This window comes from Drosophila ficusphila, unplaced genomic scaffold (assembly GCF_018152265.1).
Source record: "Drosophila ficusphila isolate 14025-0441.05 unplaced genomic scaffold, ASM1815226v1 contig_286, whole genome shotgun sequence".
NCBI lineage: Eukaryota > Metazoa > Arthropoda > Insecta > Diptera > Drosophilidae > Drosophila > Drosophila ficusphila.
The window spans coordinates 7472524-7495321 of NW_025064189.1; the positions used below are offsets into that span (position 1 = coordinate 7472524).

General features: G+C 45.4%; 8 protein-coding genes across 9 annotated transcripts; 5 read left to right on the top strand and 3 right to left on the bottom strand.

Moving 5' to 3' along the window:
* Positions 1-115: 115 nt before the first annotated feature.
* LOC108100352 (rab5 GDP/GTP exchange factor) lies at positions 116-2692 on the top strand. The gene is made up of 4 exons (XM_017204186.1): positions 116-396; positions 467-670; positions 725-1037; positions 1112-2692. The coding sequence occupies exons 1-4, from the start codon at positions 243-245 to the stop codon at positions 2529-2531; spliced, it is 2091 nt and encodes a 696-aa protein (XP_017059675.1). The 5' UTR covers positions 116-242; the 3' UTR covers positions 2532-2692.
* A 283-nt stretch (positions 2693-2975) lies between these two features.
* Positions 2976-4331, top strand: LOC108100356 (calumenin-B). The gene is made up of 2 exons (XM_017204189.2): positions 2976-3506; positions 3636-4331. The coding sequence occupies exons 1-2, from the start codon at positions 3029-3031 to the stop codon at positions 4148-4150; spliced, it is 993 nt and encodes a 330-aa protein (XP_017059678.1). The 5' UTR covers positions 2976-3028; the 3' UTR covers positions 4151-4331.
* An 842-nt stretch (positions 4332-5173) lies between these two features.
* Positions 5174-6971, bottom strand: LOC108100357 (ras-related protein Rac1). Its single transcript, XM_017204190.2, has one exon. It carries the CDS (start codon positions 6601-6603, stop codon positions 6025-6027), a length of 579 nt encoding a protein of 192 aa, XP_017059679.1. The 5' UTR covers positions 6604-6971; the 3' UTR covers positions 5174-6024.
* Positions 6972-7265: 294 nt separating this feature from the next.
* On the top strand, positions 7266-9530 carry LOC108100354 (acetyl-CoA acetyltransferase, cytosolic). The gene is made up of 6 exons (XM_017204188.2): positions 7266-7417; positions 7508-7629; positions 7707-7819; positions 7884-8313; positions 8375-8560; positions 8617-9530. The coding sequence occupies exons 1-6, from the start codon at positions 7375-7377 to the stop codon at positions 8899-8901; spliced, it is 1179 nt and encodes a 392-aa protein (XP_017059677.1). The 5' UTR covers positions 7266-7374; the 3' UTR covers positions 8902-9530.
* Positions 9531-9756: 226 nt separating this feature from the next.
* Positions 9757-11683, bottom strand: LOC108100353 (5'-nucleotidase domain-containing protein 1). The gene has a single exon (XM_017204187.2). It carries the CDS (start codon positions 11537-11539, stop codon positions 9926-9928), a length of 1614 nt encoding a protein of 537 aa, XP_017059676.1. The 5' UTR covers positions 11540-11683; the 3' UTR covers positions 9757-9925.
* Positions 11684-12120: 437 nt separating this feature from the next.
* Positions 12121-16142, top strand: LOC108100534 (RNA polymerase-associated protein CTR9 homolog). The gene is given in 7 exon segments (XM_017204495.2): positions 12121-12299; positions 12361-12459; positions 12525-13460; positions 13520-14356; positions 14415-14872; positions 14936-15263; positions 15265-16142. Coding segments are annotated over 7 exon segments (3465 nt in total). The 5' UTR covers positions 12121-12257; the 3' UTR covers positions 16030-16142.
* Positions 16043-17512, bottom strand: LOC108100537 (lipid droplet-associated hydrolase). The gene is made up of 2 exons (XM_017204496.2): positions 17013-17512; positions 16043-16959 (listed from the first exon to the last, which is right to left on the bottom strand). Exons 1-2 carry the CDS (start codon positions 17203-17205, stop codon positions 16229-16231), a joined length of 924 nt encoding a protein of 307 aa, XP_017059985.1. The 5' UTR covers positions 17206-17512; the 3' UTR covers positions 16043-16228.
* A 446-nt stretch (positions 17513-17958) lies between these two features.
* LOC108100605 (probable E3 ubiquitin-protein ligase HERC4) lies at positions 17959-22612 on the top strand. Of its 2 annotated transcripts, none has more exons than XM_017204592.2 (11): positions 17959-18370; positions 18438-18615; positions 18751-18987; positions 19283-20009; positions 20068-20329; positions 20388-20711; positions 20770-21060; positions 21120-21718; positions 21775-22000; positions 22056-22169; positions 22226-22612. In XM_017204592.2, the coding sequence occupies exons 1-11, from the start codon at positions 18290-18292 to the stop codon at positions 22376-22378; spliced, it is 3192 nt and encodes a 1063-aa protein (XP_017060081.1). In that variant the 5' UTR covers positions 17959-18289; the 3' UTR covers positions 22379-22612. The 2 variants fall into 2 exon arrangements, with proteins under 2 accessions (XP_017060081.1, XP_017060082.1); XM_017204593.2 differs by having other exon boundaries at positions 18438-18600.
* Positions 22613-22798: the final 186 nt, after the last annotated feature.

Genomic DNA, 22798 nt, shown 5'->3' on the forward strand with positions numbered 1-22798 from the left:
TTTTATTTTTGTTTTGGGATTCCCCCTTAAATGAAATGAACTGGTTCCATTTGATGGGCGGTTACTTGAAACCGGTGAACCGGCTCATATTCACTCACTGTGCCACCACCAGCTAACCGACGGTCTGGCAACACCGCCAGCAGGCGAATTATTTATCTCCACAATTTACCCACAAAAACAAGAGGCAACCAAAAGGCATACCGCAGATAAGGAGCTCCATTTGCATTTCCCAAACATCCGAGATGTCGACGACGGCGCGACCTCCTTCTCTGCGCCTGGGGCAGCAGGACCTCAAGTGCCGCACGGGATGCGGATTCTACGGAACTCCCCAGAACGACGGACTCTGTTCGATGTGTTTCCGCGAGAAGTTTAACGATAAGCAACGGAAGTTAAAGCGTAAGTACCGATGGGGGTTATTATACCCAGTCCCTCAAAGATCAATTAGTCATGAAGTGGTTCTTAACAGAGAAGGCAGGCGAAACGGGCCTCGGATCCTCGTCTTCACAGTCCCAATCCTTAGAGCGCAGGTCGCCACAACATGGTCTTCAGACAAAAATGGAGCAGCAGGTCAGAAAACAAGCGGACAAAGATCATGATCAGTCGGGCACACTGCAAAAGAAGAAGTTCACCTCTGTCTTACAGAAGACCCTTCAAGCCGGAGCACAAAAAAGTAATGTAACATAGCTCTTCTGTATCCTAAAGTTTAGTACATTGTGTTCCATAGTCACCCAACAGCGTGGTCATGTGCCCGATCCCACGGAAGGTCAGTTTCTGCTGCAGTTGCGCCAACTTAGAGTTCCCGACGATGGCAAGCGCAAGCTCAAGCTCGAAATCCAGCGTTTGGACAGCGATATTCGCAAGTACATGAACGGAAACGGCAGCAAAAACATCAACGAGCTGTCGGATTTGGTGCAAAACGCCTATACCAAGGTCTCAGACATCGTGCACAATGATCCCAGCTTTGAGATAGCCACCAACGAGGATCGTGATAGTGCCATAGACTTCTTTGAGAAGGTGGTGATGACGCAGAACCACAAGTGAGTCATACAAAATGCAGATATCAATGGTCCAGAATGTTTATCTAAACGACGGGGAACTCTTCTTGTTTCAGGTTTCTCTTTAGTCCATATTTCACGACGGACGAGGACAGCGATGTAAAAGTTCAGAAGCGAATTCGCCAGTTGAGCTGGATTACGGCCAAGCATCTAGACTGCAGCATCGATGAGGTGAACTCGGAGGCCAGGGATCTGGTTTACAATGCCATATCCGAGCTGGTCGGAATCGATTCGTACTACTCACCGCAGGAGAAGCTTCAGTGCACATGGCGCTGCTGCAGGCACATCTTTGAGCTGTTAAAACGGGGAACTGGTGGACCTGCTAGCGCAGATGACTTCCTGCCGGCCCTGATATTTGTCGTGCTGAAGGCCAATCCTGTTCGGCTCCACAGCAACATCAATTTCGTAACACGTTTCACCAACGCATCGCGCGTGATGAGTGGCGAGAGTGGCTACTACTTCACCAACCTCTGTTCGGCCATAGCCTTTATCGAAAATCTAAACGGCGAGAGTCTGGGCATTAGCAGTGAGGAATTCGAAGCTCTTATGTCTGGACAACAGCCCTACAGTACGCCCTGGGAAAGTGCCCTGTTGGCCTGCGAAAGTCTTCATTTGATTTCCGAGAACATGAAGCGGATGGAGATGCTGCAGAAAAGAAACGAGTTGATAAGCTCAGGAATAACCAAGTTTGAAAAGGAGTTGATTGATTTCCAAAGAGAAGTGACAGATCGAGTGGATACCGTGATAGCCAAGGCGCCGCTTAACCTGCTGCCCATCAAAACACCCGCTTTCCTAATCGGACAAGCCAGAGCTCACCTACTGAACGAGAACGAAGCTGGACATTATCAGGCCAATGTACTGAGCGCCGGTTCATTGACTTCTCAGTCGCTGATTGCAGCTAGTGGTTCAGCGAAGCCTGCAATAGCAGCGGAGGACTCAGGACTATCCCTGAAGGATACTAGTATGAGCTCAATGGGTCGGCTTTCGCCACTGCATCAGAATATTCAGCCAGCCGACAACCTGTTCGCTTCGCCCATCTTCAATTACACCGCCTTTGATGCTGTGTCCCTGCTGGAGGAGCCTTCGTCCGAGGGTAATACAGATGTGCTTATGCTGGGCTCTGAGTTCCAAGGAGGCCTGACCAACATCAACTACGACTTCGATTTATCGGATCAGAGTGGTGAAAACAGCACTGCAGATGAGTCCAAGCTGAATCTCGACGAATTTGACCCACTGGTGCAGGGAAGGTCAGCTACTCAGCAACCTGCTGCTGTGCCGGAGACCAGTCTGCTGGACAGCACCACGGACAGCTTGATAGACAGCGAAGTGCCTGGGACATCTGTCCTACTTCCTTCCCCATTGAAGCCTGAGGTGGCCAACTACAGGGGTTTCTCGAACTTCGATATCCCCAGCATCTCCTGCAACACGGGGGACTTTAGTTCGTTGGGTCATGAAGGCGCCGAGCCACCCAAGTAATTGAACATCCCGCACGTACCCGAATGTAAATAGAGATAAGTGATATATTGTAGTTAGCCCATCGCTTCTATTCTAACGTTTGCACATATTTATTTTTACAATATCTAACTAGCTTTACAAAAAGGACGTTTAAATAAATGCAATTAAATGCCAGTCATGTATATGTACATATGTGCCCACTTTTTAAATAGGTTTCTCAACAATCTGATACTCGCTCAATTGTAGGTTTTTCTAGGTTGACGTAAATAAATTTTTTTTAATCCATTGGGTTTAAAATATCTTAACATTGTTGAAAGTATACAATTTAAGTCCGCCCGTTTTTCCGATTCATGCAATCGATTTCAAAATTAGCGCCATCCTGTCCACTGGAATTTTTCAGCACTGGCAGAGACAGCCGAGATATTGTTGTTTGACGACTCACGATTTATCCCCACTGTTTGTGCTCTCCGTTCATTCTCAGTTTGCCATTCGAACTGAACGGTCGCCCTTAGCAGAAGATGACGAGAACCCAAGTCAAGATGCTGATACTTGTTGTTGCGGTGGCAACGGCGGTCCTAAGTGGGGCAACCGCCTCCAGCATACCGGAAGAGGTGCTGTTAGATCCCCTCGAGCACGACTCCCTTCACGCCAGGCACTTCGAAGGAGGGGAGCACAATACCCAGTTCGATCACGAGGCCTTTTTGGGTCCAGATGAATCCAAGAAGTTCGACAATCTCACGCCGGAGGAAAGCAGACGGAGATTGGGAGTAATTGTGGACCGCATCGATGAGGACAAGGACGGGTTCGTCACTCTGTCGGAACTGAAGAACTGGATTGCCTACACCCAAAGGCGGTACATCGAAGAGGACGTGGCCCGCGTGTGGAAACAGTACAATCCAAACAACAATGATTCCATCAGTTGGGATTCCTACAAGAATGCCGTCTACGGCTTCATGGATGAACTGAGCACCGACGAGAAGGAATCTGAAGAAAACGGTGGGTATTAAATAGTTTTTTGTTCAAATGTTTTTTAATCAAAAGTTACAACAATAGCAGTTGGATAAGAAAATAAGTTCTTAGCTTTGGTTTCCTTAATCTAATTGAAATTTTATTTCCTCTCTTTAGGAATCAGCTACAAGAGCCTTCTGAAGCGCGATCATCACCGCTGGGCGATTGCCGATCAGGACTTGGATAATAATCTCACAAAGGAGGAGTTCACCGCCTTCCTGCATCCCGAAGATCATCCCGCCATGAAGGATGTGGTTTTGCGCGAAACCATGTCTGATCTGGATAAGGACAACGATGGCAAGATCTCGGTGGACGAGTACATCGGTGACATGTACCGCGCGGCGGGAACCGAGGAGGAGGAACCGGAGTGGGTGGCCAACGAAAGGGATGCGTTCTCAAAACATCGCGACCTGGACAACGATGGCTACTTGAACGAGGAAGAAGTGAAGCAGTGGATTGCGCCCCACGATTTTGATCATTCGGAAAGCGAGGCTAAGCACTTGCTCTTCGAAGCCGATGCTGATCACGATGATAAGTTGACCAAGGAGGAAATTCTGGAAAAATACGATGTCTTTGTGGGCTCCCAGGCCACCGATTTTGGAGAGGCCCTCGCGCGCCACGATGAGTTCTAGAAAGTCTAGGTGTAAACAACCAAATACCCAGCTTCCCTGAAATTAAGATTGATCCTATGAATCTCCCATTTCGCATGCCAAATAACTTGTAATACTTGACTAGATCGTAAGACCATTGAAAGTGCATTATAAACTGACTCGAATGAAGGGGCCCATGTATTGTGGCACCCGAACTAATTGATTTGAGGTGATTTGTTTAATTAAAAGGCGTCCACGTCAGCTTTAGGAGCATCAATGGCCACGTCACTGGAACGAACGCCCCATCCGCACACAAACATGTGGTCACTTGACCCCTCCTCTTTGCCCCGAGTCACAGATACGCCGCATTTGCCTGTGTAACATATAAACATAAACGATTTTCGCTGTAGCCCGATTTATTTCCAGCTGCGAGAACATTCCAAATAACCCACACAGACGGGGAAACTGAAAAAGAGAGTACACCGAAAAAAAATGTCATGGCTCGAATTTAAATGTATGCAGCATACAATTAATGTTTAAAAATTCTAGAAATCTTTAACAACAAAAACTGACACAATTACTTATCGCCCATAGTTCTTAAAAGTACAATAAAAATCAATGTTTAAGTAATGTCCTATTACTTTCCAAAATAACCCGAATATTTTCCGGTGTAGAACAAGAAAAAAGGTCTAAGAGATTCGGTTACTTTGTTTCAAGCTGATTTAGATTATTTTTGGTTCTCGACTTTCGCCGAGATAAGCAAATAATACGTTTTTGAACGTTGATAAGTCCGTCTCTTCTTTTGTGTACAGTGGGCCCTGGCGGGCGATCGAGCAACCGCCATAAACATATATAAATGAACATATGTTGTTTGATAATCGGTTTTCAACTTATGAATGTGTTTTGCGTGGGATTATGTGAGTGGTATTGTTATTAAATAAAAAAGGAAAGAGAAGTTCTGATAATTCCGCTCTTTAATAATGAAGCAAGCCAAGACAAGGTTTACGCTCTTTGCAGTTTACAAGCTACGTTTCAAATAAATGAATCGAAATTTGACACCAAAACTACTGGTTTATTTTATTAATGCTTTATTGATTTCCATTGAAATAGACACATTTATATAGTTATCTTTTTTTTTTGTTGCTGTTGGTTTTCTTGAATATCTGTTGTTTTAAAATACAAAGTATTCAAAGTTTCTCAGTTTGATGCCTTTAATTTCAGTACATAGTATACGAAGGACTTTTCATCTTATACATACATGTATATATATATTGATAGTTCCTGGATCTAGCAAAAGTTTAAAAAGTTGTTACCTGCCCGCGACGTCCCTTCGATATCCAACAACATCTAAATACAAGTATGTAATAATGTAAGTGTAATTGCAATGGAACGTTTACTTTACTGACTCAATATCCCGATCCCGAATAGAGGACCTACAATCAACAGGCGACATCTATGCTTTATGCTTTTTATGCGGCTACTCTCGTCCTTCTCTCATATTTTTTAGGTTTTTCGTTTGTTTTTTTTTTTTTGGTTTTACCTCAGTTTTACAACATTAATTTTAATTACAAAAGTTATTAAATAATACAAAATACAGTTAGAGTTTACAGTTACAGATCGCCCATTGGGTTTTCCATTTATCTAGAAACATCTCGCTTTTAACTTTTAGTTGAAATTAATGCACGGGTAAACAGAATTGGATTATGAATTACAGAACACACGAAACGAATTCGGAAACGAAAGCAAGAGTTTGAACGGGGTTTCCCCTCTGACGCAGAAATTAGTGGCAAAATTGTAACAAAGAAACTACGGATTAGCCAAATGCCTGGCCAAGGCTTAGGTTACATAATGATTTATCGTTAATAATATTACGTTTAAATAGAATCCGTTGTGGGATCTCTTTCTTTCTATCTCTTTTAGAGCAGGGCGCACTTGCGCTTGGACTTGGGCTGCAGTACGGGGCACAGAACCGACCGTATGGCCTCGTCGAAAACGGTTTTCAGGCCCTTCTGTGTTAGGGCTGAGCACTCCAGATACTTAACCGCTCCGATCTCCTTGGCCATGGCCAAACCTTGTGGATAGGTTATTGGGGCCAGCTTCTTGTCCCTCAGCTTCTCAATTGTGTTCTTGTCGTCGCGCAAATCCAACTTGGTACCCACCAGGATTATGGGTGTGCTTGGGCAATGATGGCGTACCTCCGGATACCACTTGGCCCTCACGTTCTCGAATGAAGCCGGATTCACCAGCGAAAAGCAGATGAGGAAGACATCAGTCTGGGGATAGGACAGCGGCCTCAAACGGTCATAGTCCTCTTGTCCGGCCGTATCCCACAATCCCAAGTTAATGGGCTTTGCATCGACCATAACGTTGGCCGAGTAGTTATCAAAAACGGTGGGTATATACTCGCCGGGAAAGGCATTGGTTGTATAGCTGATCAGCAGGCATGTTTTTCCCACGGCTCCGTCGCCCACGACGACGCACTTAATCGCCTGCATGGTGCTTTTAGAGTTTAAGGCTTAGTTCTCTAGACTTTTTGAAGTGCTTTAGTGCCCAGAGATTGAAGATTGCAGATTGTGAAGGTGCTTCTTCTTATGGCTGGTTGGCAGTCCTCAGTAGTTTTGGTTCTTTTTGGGCGGCGGCGGCGGAGGGCTGTTGCTTTCAAAGACTCTTGTCCGCGTTATCTGTGAATCTCCGGCCTTAATTCCAGTGCCTCTTGGTCCTCGGGGCGCCTGATGATAGCGCCTTGCGTTTTGGGCCTCTTTAATTTGCCTTTTGTGCGCTTAATTCCCTAATTTTCTCAACAAAAAATGTAAATTTTCTGTGTACTGCAGTGTGACCGCGGCTGGACTGCTAGAAAATACCATCCGGCGTGGGTGAATAACTAAAAATACTAAAAATATAAAACTACCATTTAATGAAAGATGTAATTCAAGAATTAAAACTCGTACAAAACGGATATGTTTACCAACTATTGTTGTTTCAAAGATGAGATTGGTTATTTAGTTATTTGTTGACTTAAACACAAGAGCTTAAGAAAATTAATCGTTTTGTAATTATTGTTGACAACCTTTGAAGCAAATTATTTGATGAAATAACGAAAGTTTTTCCGTAACTGCATAATTTACAAATAGTGAAAAAGCTGTATTTTAGATGGGGCTAGGCAGTATTACCTGGTCACACTGCCGCTTGCCAATAACAATTTCGAAAATTTATTTGATGACCATTAGCCAAGAACACTGCACCACCTGCAAATCACATATTTTAGAATGTCTGACGTGTTTATTGTGTCTGCCGCCCGCACCCCTATTGGTATGGCAAAGATAACCTTTGAAACTCATTCTGATATCCACATTTCGATTTGTAACTTTCTCTTTCTGTTTGCTCAATGGAAATCAACAGGTAGCTTTAATGGAACGCTTTCTAAACTGAAGGCTTCGGATTTGGGCAGCGTAGTGGTCCAGGAGGTGCTCCGTCGGGCAAATGTGGACGGCCAACAGGTCAACGAGGTGATCTTGGGCCAGGTAGGTTCATAATTTGCATTACTTTTCCATGCCGTGTTTGGTTTCACCAATCTTTTGTTATGTAAATCTCTTTTAAGGCACTCACCGCCGGTCAGGGTCAGAATCCCGCTCGCCAGGCTTCTCTTAAGGCGGGTCTGCCAATCCAGGTGCCGGCGTACAACATTAATATGCTTTGCGGTTCTGGCTTAAAGTAAGTTTGCCAGTTCAGACGTTCCTGAACTTTATAAATTAAATCCGATTTAAATCCCTTTTAGAACCGTAGCATTGGGCTACCAGGCCATTCGCTCTGGAGATGCACAGATTGTGGTGGCAGGCGGGCAGGAAAACATGTCCCTAGCTCCACACGTCATGCACCTCAGACAGGGAGTCAAAATGGGTCCCGGAACTCTGGTGGACTCTATGATCCACGATGGCCTTACCGATGCCATGGAAAATATTCACATGGGCATCACCGCCGAGAATCTGGCTGAAAAGTACCAAATAAGTCGCGAGGCCCAGGATACCTATGCAGTACAGTCACAAAATCGGGCCGAGGAAGCCCAGAAAAATGGCTATTTCGACAAGGAAATAGTCCCTGTGGAGATCAAGGATCGCAAGGGCACCCAGATCTTTAGCAAGGATGAGTACATAAAAGCGGGCAGCACCGTCGAAGGCATACAAAAGCTAAGGGCAGCGTTTAAAGAGGTGATGCTTGAGAAGAAACATTTTTATTGTCAAGTTTACCAACTTTCTCCTGTTTATTTAGGGCGGCTCTATAACCGCTGGTAACGCTTCAGGTGTCAACGATTCCGCCGCTGCTGTGCTGCTTATGTCTGGCGAGGAGGTGGCTAAAAAAGGCCTAAAACCGCTCGCCAAGATTGTGGGCTGGACGCAGAGTGGCATTGAACCCAAGGTGATGGGTCTCGGCCCTGTCACTGCAGTAGAAGCATTGGTAATTATATGAAATTTGCATTTTACGAGTATTCTCGAAGAACTCTAATCTTCTAGTTAACCAAAATCGGCTGGAAGCGGGAGGAAGTAGATCTCTACGAGCTCAATGAAGCTTTCGCCGCCCAATCCCTGGCTGTTCTTCAGGAACTTAAACTGGATGCCAGCAAAGTGAATATTAATGGCGGTGCCATTGCCCTGGGGCACCCAATTGGAGCCTCAGGCGCCCGTGTCCTGGTCACGTTGCTATATGCGCTGGAGCGCACCGGTGGAAGTCGAGGAATTGCTTCTCTTTGCATCGGTGGCGGCATGGGAATCGCTTTGGCCGTGGAGCGTTCTATCTGATCCACTAAGTAATTTAAGCTGTTTATTTCCTTATACGGTTTTCCTCTTAAGTGCAAAGTTGCCTATTTATGTATTCCGCCTTCTAAGCACGTATTACTCCCAAGTACTTATAGTCAGAAATCATGTCACAAGCTCAGTCACAACGTCTACCCAATTAAAACTAATTTAAAAAGATCTGTGTTTAAGGTGAATTATAATTGAAATTGTCACTACTTTGTGGACCAATAAACCGCAATTGGCTGGTTTATTTCAGGAAAATTCAGTTTATCCGCCAATTGCGTCAAACCTGATTGAGAAAATATTTATAGTACATTTGTTATGATGATGCACAACCAACTTTATTTGCTTTTAGTTTCTTTTTGAACTTATTCATGTTTGTACACTGTGAATTAAATTAGCATTTAACTGCAAGTCGGCGTACACAACGTGTCAGTCCTTAAAATAACAAGGCAGGTAAACAAAAGCCTGGCATCATTATAATATATTTAGTTTTGAATAATTAGTAACTTAAAATGCTCTAAACCTAAAAAATAAATGTTGCTAACGTATGTAAAATTGTATAATCAGTTTTGTTAAAACATTTTTACAAAGTGAATAGTATATTGGTTGGCCAGTGTATTCAATCGTAATTTGCGCAACTTTTTCGGGTGTTGTTTTGGACTTTGGAATAAACCTAAAAGTCAATACAAATTAAAGACTACAATTATTATTGCAACAAAGTGTAAAATAAGGAGAAGCTCAATCATTTAAAGAACATTAATACTTGAATAAACTATGTAGTATTTATAGTATAATCCTTAAAAATGTTTTCACTTTGAAAATCCTTATAGCTATGGCATGCACTGTATATGCTAATTGAATAATTCAGAACTTTGCATTGTTTATTGCTATTATTGAATACAATTGTTTTGTACGTAACAATTTTGAAGAGCTTCCAGCTGAAAGAAGCGTTATCGGATTAACTGCGCCGCCGGGTCGCGTGTCGTTTATTGTCTCCAGGAAGATGATAGCAGGGCGGGCTGAATCATCCCCGCCAGCAGCTCTTAATCTGCACAGTTTCCAGTTCCTTGGGCAGCCGAGGACTGAAGCCGTATGGATTGGAGCAGACGATCCGCTCCTCGGGCGAAGTCTGTGCTACTTGCTCCACCGAGGGCACACACAACTGGGCGTAGCTGCTGATGAAGCTGGCCCATAGGGTGGGAGTGCAGCCCAAGGCGAAATAGGGTCCCCAAAGCTGGGAATCCAGCTCGGCGGCATAGGGGTACTTACCATCCTCCAGAAGCAGCTCCTCAGCAATGGCAACAGCGTCGAAGTCGCGGTGTTTGACTGGTGTGTAAACATCCTGGACTATATTGTCTCCGAAATACAGTGCCTTGGCCTTAGATGGATCTTTTTGTAGCATCTTAGCCATTGCCGCATGCAACTGGTGCCAGTTGCCTTGAGAGTAAACCTCGCCCACCTTAATCTCAGCCGCCTCCTGCGGAAGCTCTACCAGTTGGTCAACATCCACGTGCATGAATGGCCGCTGTATGGTAAAGAAACCCGGTTTTTTTGCGTAGGTCACCACGAAGTCAAAGTACGTCCTCCAATCCTTGCCCAGAGCCTGCGTTGCCGTTAAGTTGGCAAAATCTACATTGGAACCGGTGAGTAGGAACAGTTTCTTGCCCGCTTTCCGCAGTTTCTTCAACCAGTTGAGCACGCTGGCGTCCGTAGAAAGCACAAACCTGCTGGGCTCAGCTCGCATGCTCTTGAAATACAAACTCTTATCGTTTCCAAAGTGCTCGCGACTAAAGATGTGCATTAGACCCGCCTGTACATCCTGCCAGACCTGGTATTCCTCTCCTGCCAGCGGCTTCTTCTTCCTATCGACCTGATCAACTGCCTGGGCAAACACCAAAGCACTGGGCATATCGAAGAAATCTAGTAGGGAACGCATTTGCGTGGAGGCAGCGCCATTCCAAGTGGAGAGGGGATCCTCGTAAAAGGCGGTGGTGATTTCCCATTTTCGATCGGTTCCGTAAATACTCTCGATTTCCGCATCGCTAAGGAGACGGGTGCCATGGGTGGCACGCAGAACCTGAGCCTCGTTGCTCAGCTTCAGGACATTTCCACGCGGTCCGTCAAGGAACAGTCCCTTCTGCAGGAAGTCCACATTGAGCGGCTGAGCCAAAAGCTCCTTGCCATATCCCTTTTCCTCCACCAGGAACTGCTTGAGAACTTGATATATCAGCGCGGACATCTCGTGTAGATTGTACCGCAGCAGTGTCCCATCCAGATCGAATCCCACTATATCATAATCAGCTAGGAGCAGCTCCTTGTGGTACGATGTCATGATGGTGCTGGCCGAATACCTTGAGTTTCCTTTGGTCGAAATGTGAAAGCGCCTGCTTGTCTGTTGTTGCGAAAGTGGATTCACCTCACGTGTTGCTATCCCCACAGCTGCCGGCGCTGCTCTGCCCAGCGTCGTTGAATTTTGCGCCAATTTCGCAAGGTTACGTAACAGGAGTCGAACATCTGTTTGCCCGTTTGTTATTGTTTTCGTCGAGGTATTCAGGCGAAGGACGCTGGCGGGGAAAGGTGCAGCGGGATAGCAGGTGAAAAGGGCGCCCAAGGAGGCACTTCTGCCCAGGGCCATCATCTTATCTTATCGGCTAGCACATCTCACTTGGCCGCAGCGTGATCTAAATATAAAATTAACCCGAATTCCACTATCTTTCAGGCGGTTTTGACAACATCATATTCTATCTATAAATTTTTTTGTCGACTACTGCCAGGGTTGTCAAGCTTTGTAGGTTTATAAGTTATGAACAGTCGGCTGTTGGCAAATTTAGCTTGAATAGATGGATACATTTCTAAAATACCTTTTTTTTTCAAATAAACGTTCAAATTTAAATTTTACATTTAATAGCTGAAACAAAATTTATTTATTTTATTATTTCATAATACCTTTAATTTTTATTAAGAAGAAACTTAACCGAAACTAGCATACCACAAGAATTCTCTGTCTCAACGACATGAAAAATTTTGCTGATTTACATAAGCAAAAATCTTATGAAATAAAAACTTCTTAAGTACGGGCAGACTAAATTAATTATTAGGCGAAATTAAAGTAACAAGAATGTATAAATATTTAAAAAAAATTTTAAAAAGTCGGCTGGCATTTTGCCGCTGGTTAATCCTTGTTTTCACCAATCGATGTCAAATGCAATCGAATAATTGCCATCTCTAGCAAGCGTACCGGAATGGAAAAAAAGTAGTTGTTTGCTAATTTTGCTGATTTTCGAACAATTTCACAAGCTTGGAGCCTGTAAAGTGATTTTTGGCACTTAATTTCTTGGCTCAGGGCCGCCGCAACCATGTCGAACTGCATAGAAATTCCGCTGCAGGACACCGATGAGGTAATTTTGAATTTCAAGGCTCTCAGTTGAATGCAATTTAACTCCTTTTTTTCCAACTTAGGTGATCGAGGTAGACCCGGATCAACTGCCCGACTGTCTGGAAGTGCTGAGCATTCTCAAGCAGGAGCGTGCACCACTGCATGTTTGGGTCAATGTTGCGGTAAGAATAGATGGGGCTACCCGAAATTTTAAAGTTTTCACACCACATGGCATTATATTTTGCAGCTTGCCTACTACAAGCAAAAAAAGACGTCGGACTTTGTTACCCTACTGGAGGAGTCTCGCAGCGATGATGCTACCAAGGAGTACCGCGACTCGGACAAGGACCTCATGCGCGCCCTGGACATGCTGGCCGCCCATTATGTCCAGGAGGCGTACCGTGAGAAGTCCAAGGACAAGAAGCGCGAGCTCTTCATGAAGGCCACTAACTTGTACACCAGTGCCGACAAGATCATCATGTACGACCAGAGCCATCTGCTGGGCAGGGCCTACTTCTGCCTTCTTGAGGGCGACAAGATGGACCAGGCGGATGCCCAGTTCAACTTTGTGCTCAATCAGTCCCCCTCGAATATTCCCTCGCTGCTGGGCAAGGCTTGCATCGCCTTTAATCGCAAGGACTACCGCGGAGCAATGGCTTTCTACAAGAAAGCACTGCGCACAAACCCAAACTGCCCAGCTAACGTGAGGATTGGCATGGCCCACTGCTTTCTAAAAATGGGCAATCCTGAAAAGGCCAAACTTGCCTTCGAGCGTGCGCTCCAGCTGGATCAGCAGTGTGTGGGTGCTTTGATTGGCCTAGCCGTGCTGAAACTCAACCAACTGGAGCCGGAATCCAACAAGCTGGGTGTGCAGATGCTCTCAAAGGCGTATACCATCGACAATGCCAATCCTATGGTGCTCAATCACCTGGCCAATCACTTCTTCTTTAAGAAGGACTATCAGAAGGTTCACCATCTGGCGCTGCATGCCTTTCACAACACCGAGAACGAGGCGATGCGCGCTGAAAGCTGTTACCAGCTGGCCAGGAGCTTCCACGCCCAGAGCGACTACGATCAGGCCTTTCAGTACTACTACCAGTCCACTCAGATTGCGCCAGCCAACTTTGTTTTGCCACATTACGGACTGGGTCAGATGTACATATATCGAGGCGACACGGAGAATGTAAGTAAAAAAGAATGATTTTATTTCCCAACGAAACCACTAACTTTTCATACTTCCAGGCGGCTCAGTGCTTTGAGAAGGTCTTGAAAATCCAGCCCGGAAATTATGAGACCATGAAAATCCTTGGCTCATTATATGCTCACTCCAACTCGCAAACCAAGCGGGACATGGCAAAGACTCACTTAAAGAAAGTCACCGAGCAGTTTCCCGAGGATATTGAAGCCTGGATAGAACTGGCCCAGATTTTAGAGCAGAACGATTTGCAGGCTTCGTTAAATGCCTATGGTACAGCCTCAAGTATTCTTCGGGACAAAGCCAAGTATGAGATTCCTGCTGAGATTCAAAACAATGTGGCCTCGCTGCACTACCGCTTGGGAAATTTAAAGATGGCCAAGGACACGTTGGAGTCTGCTCTGAAGCACGCCACCTCTGAAATGGACAAGGATGTGAAGTACTACGAGTCCATCCAGGTCACCATGAAATACAACCTGGCTCGTCTAAACGAAGCAATGAGCAGCTACGATGTTGCCGACAAGCTGTACAAGGAAATCCTTAAGGAGCATCCTAACTATATCGATTGCTACCTGCGGCTGGGTTGCATGGCCAGGGACAAGGGTTTGATTTTTGTTGCCTCTGATTTCTTCAAGGATGCTCTGAACATTAACAACGACAATCCTGACGCCAGATCTCTGCTGGGCAACCTTCATTTGGCCAAAATGCAATTCGCTTTGGGACAGAAGAACTTCGAAACGATTCTCAAGAACCCAGCTACTTCTACAGATGCTTATTCACTAATTGCCCTCGGAAACTTTTCCTTGCAGACATTGCATCAACCGAGTAGGGACAAGGAGAAGGAGAGAAAGCACCAGGAAAAAGCATTGGCAATATTTAAGCAGGTGGGTTTTCTAAACGTATTTGTAAAGCTGAACTAGATTTAAATTCATTTATTTTTAGGTTCTTCGCAATGATCCTCGTAACATTTGGGCCACCAATGGAATCGGAGCTGTGCTGGCCCATAAAGGATGTGTAATCGAGGCGCGGGATATCTTTGCTCAGGTTCGCGAAGCAACTGCTGACTTCTGCGACGTGTGGCTGAACATTGCGCATGTTTATGTGGAGCAGAAACAGTACATCAGTGCCATCCAGATGTACGAAAACTGCATGAAGAAGTTCTACAAGCACAATAACGTCGAGGTGATGCAATATCTAGCAAGAGCTTATCTTCGGGCCAACAAGCTTGTGGAGGCCAAGGCAGTGCTCCTTAAGGCCCGCCGTGTTGCTCCTCAGGATACTGTTTTACTGTTCAATATAGCAGTAGTGCTCTCGCGACTAGCCATGGCCATACTCAAGGATGAGAAATCCACTCTGGAGGTTGTGTTGCAGGCGGTTCACGAACTAGAACTGGCTCAAAAGTGAGTTTAAACAAAGTCTTCTCAATCAAATTGAATCAAATTAAATTCTCCAATCCCCCTTAGATACTTTCAATACCTGTCCGTGCACGGCGACAAGAACCGCTTCAACATCGAGGTGGCTGGAATTGAGGCGAACACTTGCCAGGATCTGCTTTCACAGGCCCAATATCATGTTGGTCGTGCTCGCCGCATTGACGAGGAGGAGCGGTCGCTGCGCCGAAAACAGGAAGAGGAGCGTGAGGCCTTTAAGATTAAAGTGGCCGAACAGCGTAAGCGGCGTGAGGAGGAGGCCAAGACCTCTAGAGACCAGTTGCTGGCCAAGCGACAGGAGTACGTGGAAAAAACCAAGAACATGCTCATCATCGCCGATTCGGCCCCGGAAAAGGAGCGCGCAAAAAGGAGGCGGTCGTCCGCGCAAGGATGACTATATTTCGGGCACCGATAGCGACAATGACGGCGCACGCCGAGAAGGAGAGCGTCCCACAAAGAAGAAGAGCAAGGGAGAGCGCAAGAAGGGCAACGGACGCAAACGGAAGACCGAGAAGTACGAGAGCGACAGCGAGGAGGAACCGAGGGCCAGCGGCAAATCAGGCAAAAAGAAGGGCAAGAAGCCCAAGCCCGTTAAGGAGGTCAAGGAGAAACTTTCGGCCAAGCAACGTCTCAAGGTTCTGTCCAAGGAGACGATTTCCACCAGCGAATCAGAGTCGGACGGCAAGCGAAGCAAGAGCCGTAGTAGAAGCAGAAGCCGGAGTCGCAGTCGGAATCGCAGCGAAAGCCGGAGTGGCAGTGGATCTGGTAGTGGCAGTGATCGGGATGCCAGCCGCAAGCGGAGCAGGAGCAGGAGTGGCTCCGGCTCCGGCAGCGACAGCGATGGGGCTACCAAGCGCAAGCGGGCCAAGAACCGCATCGAATCTGGAGGCGAATCGGATCGGTCTGGCTCCCGTGCCCGGTCCAATTCAGGTTCCCGCTCAAGATCGCGCTCGAAGTCTGGATCTCGCTCTAGATCCCGCTCCAAGTCGGGTTCTCGCTCTAGGTCACGCTCAAAGTCCGGTTCCCGCTCAAGATCTCGCTCACAGTCGGGATCAAGGTCTCGCTCCCGCTCTGGCAGCAGGTCCAAGTCGGGATCCCGCAGTAGGTCCGGATCGCCGGCAAAATAACGCACGATACAACCAGGTTAAATCACTTTTGACTATATTTAGAGTTTCCTTCGAGAGATGCAAAAAGATACTAATAAAAACAAACTAATTGCCAATCAAAGGCAGTGGAGGAATTGCTATGGGGTCGTTTGAGCCTGCCGTTTTATGTTAATTGGGCAATAGGCAGGGCCAATGGTTTGGTCTAGCATATGCCTTGGTCTTATGCGCGTCGATTCTGCTGGATCATGTCTCTCACAATTGCCGCCATCGGTTTTGAATCCCGCAAGACGAAGGCGTGGGCTATCTTCTTAGTGTCCAGTTGGGCGTCCACCTTGGGGTAGTCCTTTTTAAGCTGCTCGTAGTAGGATACCGGTACCCAACCGTCGGTGGTGCCATAGTAGAACTTCAAAAGGTTTAGATTCGGCTCTACAATCTCCCTTTGGATGCCGCGTACTCTGGCCATCTCGTCATCGGCCAGGAAGACCACCTTCTCCGCCACCGAGGGCTTGGAATATTTCAAGGCAGTCCCCAAAAACTGCGTTGGAATGGAGAAAATTAGAAAGTAGATCTGGATCAGCATAAGGCGCAGCCACTGGGGCAGGAAGGTGAAGAAGCTGAAGAAGATGTAGCCGAAGACCGAGTACAGAGGCATTGCCACTTTAGTAAAGATCCAGCCGTTCGGTGACTCCATCATCCGCTCGACGGTGGGGAACAACATGTAGCACTTTTGGATTCGGTTCCGTATCCCCTCGTTTTCCAGCAGTTGTAGGATCATCCAAGCCCCAATTGAGTGGCCAATTAAGTGAATTTTTACATCACTTGGCACGTACTTTTCAATGAAAGCTACTTTGTGCTTTATTTGCCCATCTAAATTGAAGAGCTCCTCGTTGCCACTAAGTTGAGGAACCTCCCGAATACTTGCCTCCGGGGGGTCATCATGGCCCGCGTGACCTGAAAGGGAATCAATCATTAGTAACTTATCAAGGGTAGTCAAGAAAACTAACCTATCACCCAAACTGGAAGATCACCTAGTTCCTTTTGCAATGTACCCGCAAACTCTGTGTAGAAGCCTGGTAATCCTGGATTCCCTGTTATGCAAATGACGATCTCCTTCTCAGTGATGGTTTCCTCGATCCACCTGCCCCAGGTAAAGATGTGGGTGGGGATGGAGTTGATGTTGACGTAGGCCTCCTGCATATTTTCCGCTTCTGTTGGCGTGGCAAAAATAGGTGAAAATCAATCGGCACCTGTGCCGACTCAACTCTTTTCACACGCAATGAGTTGTCGAATCCCCGTGGCAACCGGTTTTCCTTTGTTCAATGTTTGTTGCACCACATTTGCAAGTCCAGCAACCTTTTTAAATCTATTAGATTTGCGCGGGATATCCAGTGTTGATAGCTCTGATATACACTCCTAAGATTTGGCCTAATCTTTCAAGCCAAAATGACCAAAGGTCAAAAGTTCAGTAAAGGCGGCTAGCAAAATCGGCTGATATTAAACCAGGGATGCAAATCAAAACAAACCCATATGTTTATAGATTATGAACTAATCCAATAGATTGTTAAAGAAAAAGTTTGTCTTATTAAAATTGTATTTAAATTAATTTTTTTGTAGAACTTTGTTTTTAGCTTTTTAGCAATAGAGTTTAATATTTAAACAATTCAGTGAAACGGCTTATCAGCTTCTTCTAGGTCTCTCGAGATGCCGGCTTATGTTTATAGTTAAATTTAATAACGTAAATTAAATCTCAATATTTAACGGGCAAAACTTAATAACGGGAAAAATGGTTTTTGGTTGACTTTAGAAATATATTTTCCTGTTAGTAGTCACTAACCAGCTATCCAATTGCGGATGCGGAGGTTATTAGTCCGCCAGCTCTGCAGCCCTATCAATTTACCCACAGAGCTGTCAACCTACAAAAATGATTATTTTAGCAATAAGTTGGCACCCACCATTATTTGTTGGTTTTTTGTTGCTGGTTTTTGAGTTTTTATGTTTTATTTTTCTAGAACATTATTGAAATCGTAAATAACAGTTAAAGAGTGTTTTGCATAGAATTTCAAGAGACGCAGGATACAGATCCAGGTGACACACATCGAAAGTCTGAAAAGGCATGAGCAGAGGAAGCAAGACCAACGATATCCAAATCAAAAAGCGTAGGGGAGGCAGTGGACAAAGAATGTAGCCAACTAGGAACTTTCTCGAAAATTTTCGTAGCACCGACAATTAAATCAGATAAGCCCAAAATAAACCCGAGGAGCTGGAGGGAGGAACAGGAGTAATGGCAGCCGGCAGGGAACTCTACTGCTGGGGAAACACCTCCCATGGACAATTGGGACTTGGCGGGATTGAAGACGAGCAGGTGGACACGAAATCTCAGGCATGGGTTACTGGGTTGCTTATTTTTCGCATCTTCATCTCCTTGACAGATACTCACGCCTAGCCAGATTCCATGGACACCGGACTCTGCCGTAGTGCAGGTGGCCTGTGGACATCGGCACACTCTTTTCCTTACCGCCAACGGAAAAGTTTTCGCATGCGGCAGCAACGATCACTCACAACTGGGACATGAACTGCCCACCAAAAGGCCACGTATGTCGCCATTTCGTATGTAAATTCATTTATCGTCTTGTCTCTCCATTCTCCTAACGCCATCCATCACCATACCACCTGCTCCTCCTTTGGACACTGCTGTGATCCGATGCTAAATCCCGGACTCACTCCTCTACCGACTCATTGCAGTGCTTATCCCCGAACTTCAGGACTATGTGGTCATCCAGATTGCCTGCGGAAGCCGCCACTCGATGGCTCTCTCCGAATGGGGTCAGGTTTTAAGCTGGGGCGATAACGACTGCGGCCAGTTAGGCCACGCCACCGACCAGGAGATCGTCCAGCTGCCTAAGGTTGTGCGCCAGTTGGTCTCTAAGACGGTTGTGCAGATTGCCTGTGGTAATAACCACAGTTTAGCGCTGACCAGTTGTAAGTATATTTTTTCAAAAATGTAAATGCCCTTTAGTTATTTCCTTTATCGATAATTTTACAAGATTTCTTTGCAACCGCACATAAAAAATACAATACTTCTTTGTCATAAAAAGTTATAATATCACTTACTGAATACTTGATAAGATAACTTATATCATAAAATAATATTTACTTAAGTAAGTTTGTGTAAATAATATGACTTCATATAAGCAACTAATGTATTTACGCAGGAAGCTTAATTTTTTTTATAGATTTTCCTCATAACTAATATTTTTACCCTTTACTCTTGCAGGTGGCGAGCTGTATTCATGGGGCTCAAACATCTACGGCCAGTTGGGCGTCAGCTCCCCCAAGGAGCTTACGCACTGCAACCATCCCCTTCTCCTGACCACACTGCTCGGAATTCCCCTGGCCGCCATTGCTTGTGGGGGCAATCACTCGTTCCTAATTTCTAAATCGAGTGCAGTGTTTGGCTGGGGCAGGAACAACTGTGGGCAGCTGGGTCTGAATGACGAGACAAATCGACCGTATCCCACCCAGCTGAAGACGCTGCGCACACTTGGTGTTCGATACGTGGCGTGCGGCGATGAGTTCTCTGTTTTTTTGACCAACGAGGGAGGCGTGTTCACCTGTGGAGCTGGCGCTTATGGACAATTGGGGCATGGATTCAGTTCAAATGAGATGCTGCCGAGAATGGTGATGGAGCTAATGGGCAGCACAATTACTCAAGTAGCTTGCGGTAATCGACACACTCTGGCTTTGGTTCCCTCACGTGGTAGAGTTTACGCCTTCGGTTTGGGCAGTTCCGGACAGCTGGGCACAAGGAGTACCAAAAGCCTTATGCTACCGCAGGTGGTGATTGGTCCATGGGTGTCGCCAAGTGGCTCAACTTTGCTGCAGTCCAACGACGCGAAGGTTTCAATGGTGATCCAACAGATTTTCTCTGGCGGGGATCAGTCAATTGTGACTACAACCTTATTTATGGATAAGGTGCCTCCCGGAGATTTTAGGAATTACAAGTAAGTTACTGTTTTTCTTTTACTGGAAATTTACTGATTTATGTATTTTTTCTTGCAGACCCAAATCCCAGATCCTGGCCTTAACAGCAGAGATCACCAAGCAATGTGCGCATTTTAAGCAGAGTAATCAAAGCGACATGGACCTCTTAAGTTCTATAGAGCTCATTTTCAAGAGTCAGGCCTGTTTAAATGGCTCTTTCCTGTTGGATCACGACAGACACTTTGGCTGCTCTGTGCGAAACTATGGATTGGATCTCAAAGAAGCTCAACTGGCATTTGACAATTTGCGTATTGTGGAAAACGAAAGTATTAAGCAGGTGGTAAGTTTTCGCCATACCAACATTCACAGACACCATTAATATCCTATATTCCTTTAAGATCTGGGACAATGTGACCAAAGAACTTATTGGTTCGCTGGTATGTTCACCAGCGGACGTCGAAAGCATGCGCTTATACCTACTGCTACCCCTTTATCATGAGTTTGTGAACTCCAAGCACTACAAGTCACTTCAAGTTCCGTTCGCCAATGCCATATTTAAGCTGACTGAGAATCCGCGAAAGGTGCTGATTAAGTGGCTAGCTCTAACGCCAACGGATTACTTTGAACATCTTGTCCAAAACTTTTTGCACGTGGTAGTGCACATTATTAGCTTTAAAATGGGCTTGGCAGTGGTCAATCCCACTGCCGAAAGGCGTCAAAGAGTAAGTAGTTTGAATGGGAATAATTTTGTCTATGATAGCTCAAACTTTTATATTGTAGCTGCTGCCATATAACACAGAGCTAGAGGTGATCCTGAAGTTGATGCAGACACTATGTTACATTAACAACCAGCGCATAGACCGCCTCAGCTACCAAACCTTCTATTGGCCAGACCTTGCCGACTATGCTGATGTGCAGCAGGAGTATGTCAAGTGGATCATGGCCGACACTGCCAGCGAATTCAATATTTGCAACTTTTCATTCCTCTTCGATCCGTCTGCCAAAACGGCGCTGCTTCAAGCCGATCAGGCACTGCAGATGCACTCTGCCATGGCCCATGCGGCCACGAATGTAAGTAACTTTTATTTGGGCTAGATTTCCGAGCTAATCGGTGTTCTTTTACCTTGTAGGCATTTTACAATCTCCTGAACTACGGCATGCCCGTCTCCCAATTTATTGTGCTGAACGTGACGCGGGAGAATCTAGTGCAGGATTCCCTTCGAGAGCTTCAGCACTACTCCCAAAGCGATCTTAAGAAGCCGCTCAAGATCAAATTCCACGGTGAGGAGGCGGAGGACGCGGGCGGCGTGCGCAAGGAGTTCTTTATGCTGCTGCTGAAGGATCTTCTCGACCCAAAATATGGCATGTTCAAGGAGTTCGAAGAGTCGCGCTTGCTTTGGTTTGCAGATCTTACATTTGAAACCGAGAACATGTACTTCCTAATCGGCGTGCTTTGTGGTCTGGCTATCTACAACTTTACAATCATTAACCTGCCATTTCCGTTGGCTCTCTACAAGAAATTGTTAAACAAGCCAGTGGATCTTAGCGATCTTCGTCAGCTTTCGCCGCCTGAGGCCAACTCCATGCAGTCGTTGCTTGACTACCAGGGCGAGGACTTTAAAGAAGTCTTTGATTTGACATTTGAGATATCTCGCGACGTGTTTGGAGAGGCGGAAACCAAGCTCCTCAAGCCCAATGGCAACGAAATAGCCGTGACGCAGGAAAACAAGTGGGTGTGCTTATACTTAAGATCTTAACTCAATTAATTATTATTTTTTCTCTTAGACAGGAGTTTGTGGATCTGTATGTGGACTTTGTATTTAACAAATCTGTCGAGCTGCATTACAATGCCTTTCATAAGGGCTTTATGAAGGTCTGCTCTGGGCGGGTGATCAAAATTTTCCAGCCCGAGGAGCTTATGGCTGTGGTGGTAGGAAACGAGGACTACGACTGGCAGGCACTGCAGGACCACTGCGAGTACCGCGATGGCTACAGCTCGGGCGATGATACAGTGAGTTATAAGGTAAAGAGCTCCAACCTAAAATTTACACTTATTCTTTGCATAGATCAAATGGTTTTGGGAGGTGATTCACGATCTATCCGAGGCGGAGAAGAAGAGTTTCCTGCTCTATTTGACTGGCAGCGATCGTATACCCATCCAGGGCATGAAGGCCCTTAAAGTGAGTGGGCTAACCTTATAAAATTGAGAATTTCGTACTAAAAATTATGTGATTAGCTCACCATTCAGCCTACTCCGGACGAACGCTTCCTACCCGTGGCTCACACCTGCTTCAATCTGCTGGACCTGCCGCGTTACAAGACCAAGGAGCGCCTAAAGTACAAGCTTCTGCAAGCCATCCAGCAAACTCAGGGTTTTAGTTTGGTCTGATCGACCTCGTATACATTGACTTTCAGATACAGGTTTTTTTCAAATGTTTCCCGCGTTTTTGGATTGGAGAATGACAAACTCGGAACACACATTTATCAACGATCAAATCAAATAGTAAAATGTTGTGTTATGGCTTTAAACTCTAGACTAGTTATCAATATCACATTGTTATGGAAGGAAAGAAAGAAAGAGTAATAAAATTGGTAATCAAGTGTTAAGGCGATATAACAAAAATCCTTTATATTTTTTATTTTGTAGTTGTTATTTAATTCATTAACTTTCGGTTTTCAAAATTTTGTTTGTATTCTCATTAATTTAATTTATTAATTTAATAAAAAAATTTTAAGTTTTAAAATTTATTTTCCTCAAATTTTTATAAAATTAAATATTTTAATTGTTGTTTTACTATAAGAAAGCAAA

Bases quoted from the DNA above. Each gene is read 5' to 3' on its own strand.
- LOC108100353 (XM_017204187.2), bottom strand. From the start codon at position 11,539: ATGATGGCCCTGGGCAGAAGTGCCTCCTTGGGCGCCCTTTTCACCTGC.
- LOC108100605 (XM_017204592.2), top strand. From the start codon at position 18,290: ATGGCAGCCGGCAGGGAACTCTACTGCTGGGGAAACACCTCCCATGGA. The intron at 20,330-20,387 runs GTAAGTTTTCGC...TATTCCTTTAAG, and splicing joins ACGAAAGTATTAAGCAGGTG to ATCTGGGACAATGTGACCAA. The intron at 21,061-21,119 runs GTAAGTAACTTT...TTTACCTTGTAG, and splicing joins TGGCCCATGCGGCCACGAAT to GCATTTTACAATCTCCTGAA.
- LOC108100352 (XM_017204186.1), top strand. From the start codon at position 243: ATGTCGACGACGGCGCGACCTCCTTCTCTGCGCCTGGGGCAGCAGGAC. The intron at 397-466 runs GTAAGTACCGAT...GGTTCTTAACAG, and splicing joins TAAGCAACGGAAGTTAAAGC to AGAAGGCAGGCGAAACGGGC. The intron at 671-724 runs GTAATGTAACAT...TGTGTTCCATAG, and splicing joins TCAAGCCGGAGCACAAAAAA to TCACCCAACAGCGTGGTCAT.
- LOC108100354 (XM_017204188.2), top strand. From the start codon at position 7,375: ATGTCTGACGTGTTTATTGTGTCTGCCGCCCGCACCCCTATTG. The intron at 7,418-7,507 runs GTATGGCAAAGA...GGAAATCAACAG, and splicing joins TGCCGCCCGCACCCCTATTG to GTAGCTTTAATGGAACGCTT. The intron at 8,561-8,616 runs GTAATTATATGA...CTAATCTTCTAG, and splicing joins TCACTGCAGTAGAAGCATTG to TTAACCAAAATCGGCTGGAA.
- LOC108100357 (XM_017204190.2), bottom strand. From the start codon at position 6,603: ATGCAGGCGATTAAGTGCGTCGTCGTGGGCGACGGAGCCGTGGGAAAA.
- LOC108100356 (XM_017204189.2), top strand. From the start codon at position 3,029: ATGACGAGAACCCAAGTCAAGATGCTGATACTTGTTGTTGCGGTGGCA. The intron at 3,507-3,635 runs GTGGGTATTAAA...TCCTCTCTTTAG, and splicing joins GAAGGAATCTGAAGAAAACG to GAATCAGCTACAAGAGCCTT.
- LOC108100537 (XM_017204496.2), bottom strand. From the start codon at position 17,205: ATGCAGGAGGCCTACGTCAACATCAACTCCATCCCCACCCACATCTTT. The intron at 16,960-17,012 runs GTTAGTTTTCTT...ATTCCCTTTCAG, and splicing joins TCTTCCAGTTTGGGTGATAG to GTCACGCGGGCCATGATGAC.